This window comes from Semicossyphus pulcher, unplaced genomic scaffold (genome assembly GCF_022749685.1).
Source record: "Semicossyphus pulcher isolate SPU_LCO1_2020_fin unplaced genomic scaffold, fSemPul1.0.p SCAF_16, whole genome shotgun sequence".
In the NCBI taxonomy this organism is placed as follows: domain Eukaryota; kingdom Metazoa; phylum Chordata; class Actinopteri; order Labriformes; family Labridae; genus Semicossyphus; species Semicossyphus pulcher.
Genome location: NW_027211670.1, coordinates 8,237,570 through 8,247,815, shown reverse-complemented (window position 1 = coordinate 8,247,815; position 10,246 = coordinate 8,237,570). Strand labels below are relative to the sequence as shown.

Sequence of the window (10,246 nt, the reverse complement as noted above, 5' to 3'; positions counted from 1 at the left end):
TCCGCCTCTGAGCCGGTATTGGAGGTAATAACAGAGGCGTAATAGCGGCGAAACGTCGTCTGTGTTAACAGCGGAGCCAGCAGGGCAGAACAGCGCAGTGTATGTGTGTACGTGCAAGTTTTTCTTCCGCAACGCTGGAATGCTGTAAAAACACACACTGCGGTGGCGTTGAGTGGTCCAATGTAGAATGACAAAGGTGGCATGAGGACGGAGCTTCGTTACGGCGCTGTAAAAAAGGGCTGTAGTCTCAAAGTGATTGACAGTAAAGTGACTTCTCTTTCCGCCTTGTCACTTTTTCAATATAGAAAAACACAAAGCTAAAGATAAGATTAAGATAAGATAAAGGAGAAATTATTAAGAAAGGGCTTTTTTTCTCGTCTCTGATAACCAGGAGCAAAACTTTTCTCTAAGTTTGCTTTGACCTCGGCTGCGACCTTTACATCAATGAAACCAAAAAGTTTAGTAATCCTGCATTAAAACGTTGGAAAGTCACGTCCATCTCTGCTGAGCATCATGGGATTTGTAGTTAACTCCTATGTCCTGGTTGATAAGTCTTCCTAGGACCACATTACAGACATAAAGACAAGGCCGACTCCTGCTCCCCGGGTCCGGTCGGCTCCCCTGCCGACTCCTGCTCCCCGGGTCCAGTCGGCTCCCCGGCCGACTCCTGCTCCCCGGGTCCAGTCGGTTCCCCGGCCGACTCCTGCTCCCCGGGTCCAGATGGCTCCTCTGGTCCAGTCGGTTCCCCGGCCGACTCCTGCTCCCCGGGTCCAGATGGCTCCTCTGGTCCAGCAGGAGGATTCCCCTCCTGGCTCTCCGTCAGCGTCTCGGCCGACACCCCCTTTGGCCCAGCTGGAGGATTCCCATCCTGGCTCTCCGTCAGCGGTCCGGCGGACACCAGTTCCTGGTTCTCTGTCGGCGGTTCGGCCGACACCTGCTCCTGGCTCTCCGTCGGCGGTCCGGCGGACACCTGCTCCTGGTTCTCCATCGGCGGTCCAGTCAACACCTTCTCCTGGTTCTCCATCGGCGGTCTGGTAGACACCTTCTCCTGGTTCTCCGTCGGCGGTCTGGTAGACACCTTCTCCAAGTTCTCCGTCGGCGGTACGGCTGACACCAGCACCTGGTTCTGGTTCCCCGTCGGCGGTCCGGCCAACACCTGCTCCTGGTTCCCTGTTGGTGGTCCGGCCAACACCTGCATCTGGTTCTGGTTCCCCGTCGGCGGTCCGGCCAACACCTGCTCCTGGTTCCCTGTTGGTGGTCCGGCCAACACCTGCATCTGGTTCTGGTTCCTCGTCGCCGGCCCGGCAGACACCTGCCCGTCCTCCGGAGAGGCTCCGCCGGCCTGGTCGGCCCCCTGCCCGTCCTCCGGAGAGGCTTCGCCCACCTGGTCGGCCTGCTGAGAGGCTCTGCCTGCCTGGTCGACCCCCCGGGCCGTCCGCCTGAAGGCTTGGACTCTGCCCTTCAACAGCCTCCTGGCTGTCCAAATATTTAACTGTTGCCCTGTTTAAGAACACTTTCGAGTCCCTCCTCTGGACCCCCTCCACCCTCCCTGGTTTGTGTTCCCAGAGACTATTGGGTTGTTGTTTTTTTAGGAACGTCTGGAATCCGTCCCTTGAGGGGGGGGTTCTGTCATGAGTTCTTATTGTTTAATTTTGTATTTAATATATTGTGTTCTTGTCTTGATTTAGTCTTGTTTAGTTATGTAATTTGTGTTTCATTGTCTAGAGATTTTCTGCTTGAGTTCTGCTATCACAGTCCTGAGTTTGGTTTTTAGTGTTACCTGTTTTATTTTGTAGTTCTTGCCCTATGTATGTTTTGTCTGGTTTTACTTCCTGCCGCACTCAAAACCCACCTATTTAAATCTGTTCTTTCTTTTATGTAAAGTGCCTTTGAGTACCTTTTAAAGCGCTATATAAATACAATGTATTATTATTATTATTATCATTATTTTATCTGCTCTCTAATAGCTCATACTATATGGGAGCAGAGACCTCCTGTTCAGCTGTAGGTATGGCTGTCTTCCAGATCAGACAAAAGGGAGACACCCTCTGCCCCCGGCCGCATGTAATTACTCTCACAACTAAAACTACACGCTGCTGCCAGGCTCTCTTCTTATCTGTCTCAGTCCATCCCACAGATTTGTCTTTCCCCCCCCACACTGTCTCCTCCACTTTATCTCCTTTTATTCCCCCCCTCTCATACACACACACACATAAATAATAAACCATAAAAGCACAAGCTAGCTCACTTACGCATGACTCAGTCGGTTGGAACACACACACATACAAACACACACAACAACAACAACAGCACAGTTGGCAGTCCCGGGGGGATCATGGAGCACTACGGTTCATGGAGAGAGTCTTATGTAATCGGAGAGACGGGCGGAAACAGTCACAGCCGAAGCTAAAGCAGTGTGTACGCCTTTATTCAATGGTGCTGTAAACAAGAGCGCAGCTGGAGCTACTGTACGTTCAGAAATATCCTCGACTGGGGGTTTAAGAGGGTTGAATGTCGATACAGTGACTCAGAAACAGCGTCAGAAGCACTTCTTTTTTTTTTTTCAGCCAAAAAAATATTTGAGCAGCTTCCAAACTTTCCAGTTTTCTGGTACCGTTTTTAGCTGCTCAGATGGGTTTGCAAGAAATTCCAGCTTTGAGGCCATGAGGACACATGGACGTCAATAACTCCTGTCGTATTTTGGACATGTAAATCAATCAATTGTATTTATGTAGCAGCAAATGATTACAATAGTTATCTAAGGACACTTAACAAAAAGAGCAGGTCTTAAGCGTATTCTTTGTTATATTATTTAAAGGGACCCAACATGAATCCATGGGGCGGCGTCTATTTTTTAATCTGTCATCCATGATCGATTAACTGGACACTCATTCTTAGCATTCTGTCTCTCCCATACCTGGAGCAGCCTCTCCCACATGCTCATCAGAAAACACACACACATCCGTGGTTGCTATTACGTCTCTTCTGTAAATGCATTGATTGAGGTGTGACCTTTTCTGTGAAATACTGACTGTCATATTCCTTTTCAAAAGATTGTAAGTGCAACTTTGTTCGGGTTTGATCGTTTCGCCAGGTGACTACGAGCCTCCGTCACGCACGCCTCACCAGCTGCTGTGAAAACGAGATCGCGGGTGGAAAAATACAAAACACAAGTTGTATTTTTAGGGCGACTTTGTAAAACATGCAGCTCATGACGAATGTAAACAGAGCAGACGGATAGGAAGAGAGAAGCACAAAGAGCCGCTGTGTGCAGGTACAGCAGATGAAGGCGTGTGGTCACCTACGCTCAATTCAGAGTCACCAATGAACCTAGCTAGCATGTCTTTGAACTGTGGGAGGAAGCCACAGGGAGCCCACGCATGCTCGGGTAGAACATGCAAATTCCACAAGAAAGGCCTACTTTGTCTGAACCGGGATTCAAAATAGGAACCTTCTTAAGGCGACAGCGCTAACCACTGCACCACCCTGCAGCCCACTTGGCAACAGTGGTGAGTAAAGACTCCCTCGAGCAGAACCAGACTCATGATGAACATCCATCTGCCTCGACCAAATGGGCTGAAAAACGTGGGGCAGAGGGGGATGCACAAAGAGAGAGATGGAACATTCTGAGGGAGTACATCTGAGAAGGTTGTTGGGATATAAGTCCTGTATCATGGTGTAATGGGAGAAATATAAAAATGGGGTTCACTGCTTCTTAAAAAAAAAAGGAATTTCAAAGAAATGCGACAAAACAGAGCCTCCAAATCTCAGGGAATTAGTGGAAATAGTTGAAGAGATAGATAGATAGAGATAGAGTAATAGATAAGATGAGTTGGAGGAGCAAAATTTTCTAAGAAATGGCACAATTGGACCGCCTGTTTTGCAGAGGCGAGTGCTTCCTTGTGACTCTCTTTGGACAATAGCGGAGGGACAAAATATCAATACAGCAATATATTGTCGTCATGAATCGTGCAATACAATTATCAAAATATTGATATTTTCATTTACAAATATTTGGCACTCTAAACAGATTTCCCTGTGATTTTGACTCAACGCATCACTACTTCATGACTCCTCGTGGTGGCGCTAATGACATGGGTGAGGGTAACGTGAACAGAAGTTAATTGGCTGAAGAAGAAGTCAATAATGTCGGGATAATGTCGGACAGCGGTGAAAAGAAGTCAAGAGATGCACCAGCCACTTACAGATCCTAAAAATACTTGAGTGGAAGAACACAATGTGTCCAAGTTGATGGTTTGTCTTTTTGTTTTTTAAATATACAAAATGGTGTCCCACAAGGGTCCATACTGGGTCCTATTTTATTCATTATTTATATCAATAATTTATGTAAAAATGTTATGGACACAAAGTTTAATTTTTATGCTGATGATACCGTTATTTATACTTCTTCGTCTTCCTAAGCAAGTGCAATAAATGACCTACCAGCTGCTTTTAGTGTTATCCAAAGAAATCTTTGGAAATTAAGACTTCGTATGATGTGCTTCTCAAGGTCAGAGCGGATAGTCACAGAAGGTTATCAGATTTTAACTTTAAAGGAAGAGGTTATTGAACGCGTGTCAACGTGTAAATATTTGGTCTTTTTCCTCGAGGAAAAGCTGTCTTTCAATTATCATATCGAGTGCCTCACAAAGAGTTAAATAAGGGTTATCTATAGAAACAAATGCTGTTTAAGAATTAGGATCATTTGATTAGTGAATGCACCTGTCTTATTGTTGAATGCTGTTAAGTCTGTGACGGTTAGGAACTGTAGTTTTAACCCAGACTCAGAAGCAGAACCAACAGAGACGGGAGATGGACGAGAAACTGAATTGTATTAGCAAAAGTGCACTGAAGAAACTCAAAGGCTGTGGATGGGTTGGGGGCTGGGCACCGTGAGGCTCTGGTGAGGGATTCTGGTGAGTCCAGAGGTGGGGGGGCAGCGCTGAGTGGAGTGTGAGACTGTTGCTGGCCTGTGAAGCTTGGCTTGGAGCTCGGAGAGAAGAGTGTTTGAACTGGTGAGGAGGGGATGTGGTCTAGGAGTGTGGGCACTGGTGTTGCGGTGGGAGCTTGGAGAGGCTGCGCGGTGTGGTGCATGGAGTTTGGTGACGGAGGCACAAGAGAAGAGAGGGAAATCATCTGGCAGCGTGGAGACAGAGAACCAGGGTAGAAATGCTGCAGCAGGTGATTAGTAGATGAGAAGCTGGTGTGCGCACCGAGAGCACGTACATTGTTTCATCTCAGTTTGTTTGAAATTCTGTGAAACTGACACCAAATTGCAGTGAATAAACACATTAATCCTGCACTTCACCTTTTTAGGGGCCTTTTGTATTTTGTCACTATTTATTGACGTTTAATTTCTTTGTCTGTTTTATTTTTTTGTCTTCATGTAAGTGTGTCATGACTCCACAGACAAGACGACAATGAACTGGCAACGAGACAGGGGAGCACAAATAAACTTAGGAGGTGAGGCTAATCAGACACAGGTGAGACAATCAAGGGGCAGGTGAAAACAATCAGGGCAGGTCACATAATCAAACAAGCGGGAAACACAAAGGCAGGAAGTGGTACAACACGAGTGACAAGGTGACAAAGTAAAACAGGAAATGATCTAATCAAAAAGACACAAGTGAAATACTTAACAAGACTAAATTGTGACCCGAACATGGAATACACTAAACACAAAGTCTTTGACCTTCCTGGTGTGATTTTGTTCCTTGTGTCTTTTTCTTTGGATTACCTTTGTGCCTCCCCTGATTTCCTCGTAGCTCCTCGTTTCCTTGGATTACCTATTCCTGGTTTTGTTTGTACGTTTTTTGCTCTGTCTTTTGATTTTCCTTTTTGTCTTTTGTTGGAGTTTAGATTTTGTCTGTTTCTTTTTTGCCTTTTATTTAATTAAATCCGTTTATCTAAGTCTGCATCTGGGTCCTCACCTTTTTGGTTTAACCGAGACCGTGACAAAGTGTGAAAATGTACTTAACAAAAATGGTATTAAAAAAGTTTCATTTTAAAACTGAAAATAAACGTCTCTTTAAATAAATGAGCACTTAGAGATGCAGATTGACAGAATTCGGAGGTATTAAAAAAGGATGGTAGACATGCTCACACTTGTCCGTGTGAAAACGTCGCCTATTCTGCAAAAAAAATTCCAAACCTGTTAAAAATGGAAATGAACAGCCAATTGTCAGCTCGATAACACTATGAAAAAAAAAGCGGTATAGATAACCTGTGAAGTTCAGCAGCCCGGCCGACCTGAGATGCTGCGATGTTGCACTTCTCTGAAATAGCTGCAGTCGCCACTGTTGCTGAGACATAAAGGCAATTAGCACAAGAAAAGAATTGCGCACACAAACGCACAATTAGATTTAAAAAACTGCCACTGACATGCATGCACACACACATCAGCAGACACACCTTCTTCACACACAGCGCCGGGTGTTGCAGCATGTGAGGGAAGCCGTGTGTAGGCGAGCGGGGAATCTACAGTGTGACATTTAACAGCCCAGCACGTCGTCTTTCAGGCACCAAATCACGAGGGTTCCACCTGTGACTCAGCACTCAGGAAACTTCTGCCTTCAGCGTTCCTCCCAAAGGAAAATCTGTCACTTTCTTTCATTAAATAATCCGTCTATGCATAAACATATCTTGCACTAACACGCTTAACATTCAGCGATAGTTGATGTGCTGTGTGATATAAAGTGGTGTGAATACACAGCAGATGTTGGCTGCTCTCGTGATGCTCGCAACCTTGAATCTTTATCTTCTTTTTGAAACTTAAACAGACTCTCTCCCCACTAGACTTTCCATAAAGCAATAAACCGAATTAAAAATGCAATTATTTTTATTTTCTATTTTTATTCGCCTGTAAATCCTTCTATTGAACATGTTGAGCGCTCCACAGATGGACACGGAGCTGAACAGGATAACACTTTCCTTATCTTCCAAAAACAGAATGTTTTTAAAAACAATCCTTTTTATGTTGCGTCCAAATTTCATACTACATATTTATTTCATAATTCTCACAGTGTAAGAGATGAATGTACTTTTGTACAAACAGAAAATCAGGCAAAATATGCCGATAAAGGCGCCAATCAAACGGAAACTTTTGGATCCCACTGCCAAAATAAACTTTACAAACAGAAAGCAAACTTTATCTTAATTTGTATCAAATATGGCTAACTGTAACTGTCCATGGTAATCAGGCAAGTAATACACCAGGAAGTAATACCAAGAATGGCACGACAAAGAAACCCCCACAGGAGACACAGTGGAATATTTGACGGAGCAAACTTTCAGGGGAGGACAAAGATTGATACACAGGTGAGGGTAATCAGTGACAGGTGAAAACAATAAGGGACAGACAGGAAGTAGAGCAACATACACGAGGTGGGTGGAGGAATCACACGTCCCAATCTCCACCTTGAAGCCTAATGCTGCATTCCAGACAGCTGGGAACTTGAAAACTTCCCAGTAGAAATTTCCGACTTCCGAGCTCAGAGCGTTCAATGTGCATGACGCCAACTGAACTGTGTCACAAGAACTGGATAAAAATCAGGAATGGGACACACTATTGTGACGTCACACGTTGCCCGGAAATAAACATCAAATAATTAGTAAAAAGCCGACCTCCAGTATGTAATTGTGTTTCTTACATTACAGTGTTTTTATATTTTAACAAACCATCAAAAGTTGGAAGGCATTATTATTAATCCTTTGCCAATATTTAAGTGAAACATAAACATACATGATTAACTTAACATTTTAATCTTATTTACTACTTCAGTATGAACTTTTTTTTTTACATTAAGTAGGAGACTGGACAATCACGTTAGTATACGTCACCAAGTTGAACTCTGGGTAACTACCAAAGGAAAGTCTGCAGATGTGCGGACTCACGGAAAGTGCGTTGGAAAGGCCGTATCAGCGCCCTCATGCACTTGATGATTTGACCGTTGCACAGCAATAAGCACTCACACATCCCTGCCTCAAAGTCCACGAGTCACTGAGTGTAGAGATCGGGATTGGTCCAGTGACTTTGAAGCTTGATCCTGGTAACCCTCAAATTACACAGGATCCGTCTCCGGCACGTTCCGTGTGCACCGCGACCTCCAGAGTCCATTGCGCCCATTCAAGTCAATGATCGTGATTCCACAGCATGCGCCGTGTTCCGTGTCCGGCGCGTCCCAAAAGCCGGGTCTATTTTTGACAGAGGCCGCTTTGAACACACGTAAAGCTGATCAGAGCATATCGTTCCAACCGGGAAGTCACACACGAAAACAGCATGCAGCATCCGGTCATTTCAAAATGAAACAATATGAACAGACCGGTAAAGACTCCCGTTTTTTTTCCATTTTCACAACAACAACAACACAATGAAATCTTGAAAAAAGAACACTTTTAATTAAGTAGTGTACTCACCCATGGTAGAAGCACAAAAATCACAGAATGACCAAATGAGCAGATAATCAACCTCGGAGGTGCAAACTGAACTGGGCGAGGGCTCGCGCCGTCTGACGGACCAGAACCACGGTGCAGACGGAACGCGCCGGTCACAGATCCTGTGGGATCAAGGCGTAAGTGTGCAAGTGTCAAATCATCAAGTGTGTGAGGGCTCTGATGCGCACTTTCCGTGAGTCCGCATGAACAACATTGTTATGAAATTATACAAATGTTTGTATAATGAAAGAATACTCAATAAAGTTTGAAACCAGCAAAATGGACAAGCATGGATGGTGACGTGAAAAAACATTAAGTTTATCTTTAAGTAGGAATATTTAGTTATCAATTATATTTACTGCACGTTTTTAGAGATTCATTTAAAATACATAAACACCAATGTAACAGATACTGGAGATTAAGTATTATTATTATTATTTAAGGGTTCATCTTGTTTCCAGGCCACGTGTGATGCCATGATGGTGTAAATACAAAACCAAACAACAGTTTACACCCTGATTTTCTCGCTGTGAATTTTTGAATGATTCCAAAGTTCTCTGAGTCACTTTGGACTCCAGACATGCACATCTTTCCTCTCTCAGCCTTGAAGAGCGTCATCAGGAGGAGAAGACTTTTTGATTGCCATCAAACAGTGCCATTTTTTCACCGAGGACTTCCGTCTTCTTAAATTCCATTCATATTCAGCGCTGCACGGAAAGCACTGTTACACATTCATGAGAAGCACCTGTTTGACAGTCAAATGTATTCCCTGCTGTCCGTTACGTGTTCGTGCATGTGCGTGTGTGTGACAGGACACAGAAGATGGAATCAACCTTCATGTTTCCCATCACTGACGCTCTCATCTTTCATCTGTTCTCTTCTGCCCCCCCATCTCTCTCGTTGGACACATGAAGGACCCTCTCGTCTCAGCGGGGAACAAATGAGGCTGACCTTCGTACAACGCACGTGAGACGGATCCGCTGCGGCGTGTTCGACAGCGACGGCTTTGAATTCTGTCTCCTCTGTACGCTCCATTTCCGTTTCTGAAGAGGAGGGGAGGCAGGTGGCTTCTCTCTGTCCTCGTTCTTCTTTTTTTGTCTTAATTTTCTCTCACATTTCTTCTTTCCTCTTTGTGTCGATCGCTCCTTCATTTTTTCTCATTTCCTTCCTCTTCTCACATCCTTCCCTTTCCCTCCTCTTTCCTCTCTTCCTGCGCTCCACATTTGTCATCTTCTTCCCCATCTGTTCGTCTGTCTGTGCCCTTCTAACTTCTCTTTGCCCTCCTTTTTGCTTTCTTTCCATGTGCCCCGGCAGAAAAGAGAAAAGGATAAGATCACAGTGGAGATGACAGGGGTCACAGAGCAGGATCACTGATTTCTGCCTCTGAGCAAACTTCTAAAAACGTCACAAAAAAGGACCAGGTCAGACCAGAGAGTAGGACGGAGTGAGGAACAAAAAATTTAAATTTTTCGGTGCAAATCAGCGTAATCAAAGATGGCCTTCTTCTTTTCTTCCTCCATCCCTCGCTTTTATTAAGGGTCATCAGTTCTGGACGTGAACGAGCACTTCTAGTGATTAAGTGTCCAATTATAATCCCATTGTCCTCCCACGCTGCTCTTACTCGCTGCATGAAAGACGATTTGAAATCACGTTGTCTGCACGTATCTCAGCCTGTGGAGTCCAATGGAAGAATTCACATCATGGAGCAGTATGGGGGTTCAAAGGTCAAGGTTGTCCAAGTGCTGAGCTGGTTTGTGCCATTAAGCTGAATGTCCGTGTGGGAATCTGCACCGCTAAAGCATATACGGGCATG

General features: G+C 44.8%; 1 protein-coding gene across 1 annotated transcript; it reads right to left on the bottom strand.

The window, feature by feature from the left end:
* Positions 1-568: 568 nt before the first annotated feature.
* LOC138593658 (proline-rich protein HaeIII subfamily 1-like) lies at positions 569-5,094 on the bottom strand. The gene is made up of 2 exons (XM_069664743.1): positions 4,892-5,094; positions 569-1,472 (listed from the first exon to the last, which is right to left on the bottom strand). Exons 1-2 carry the CDS (start codon positions 5,092-5,094, stop codon positions 569-571), a joined length of 1,107 nt encoding a protein of 368 aa, XP_069520844.1.
* Positions 5,095-10,246: the final 5,152 nt, after the last annotated feature.

Excerpts from the sequence above, each read along its gene's own strand:
- LOC138593658 (XM_069664743.1), bottom strand. The coding sequence starts at position 5,094 with ATGCACCACACCGCGCAGCCTCTCCAAGCTCCCACCGCAACACCAGTG. Across the intron at positions 1,473-4,891 it reads TCCCTCACCAGAGCCTCACG|GAGGCTGTTGAAGGGCAGAG; the intron begins GTGCCCAGCCCC and ends TTGGACAGCCAG.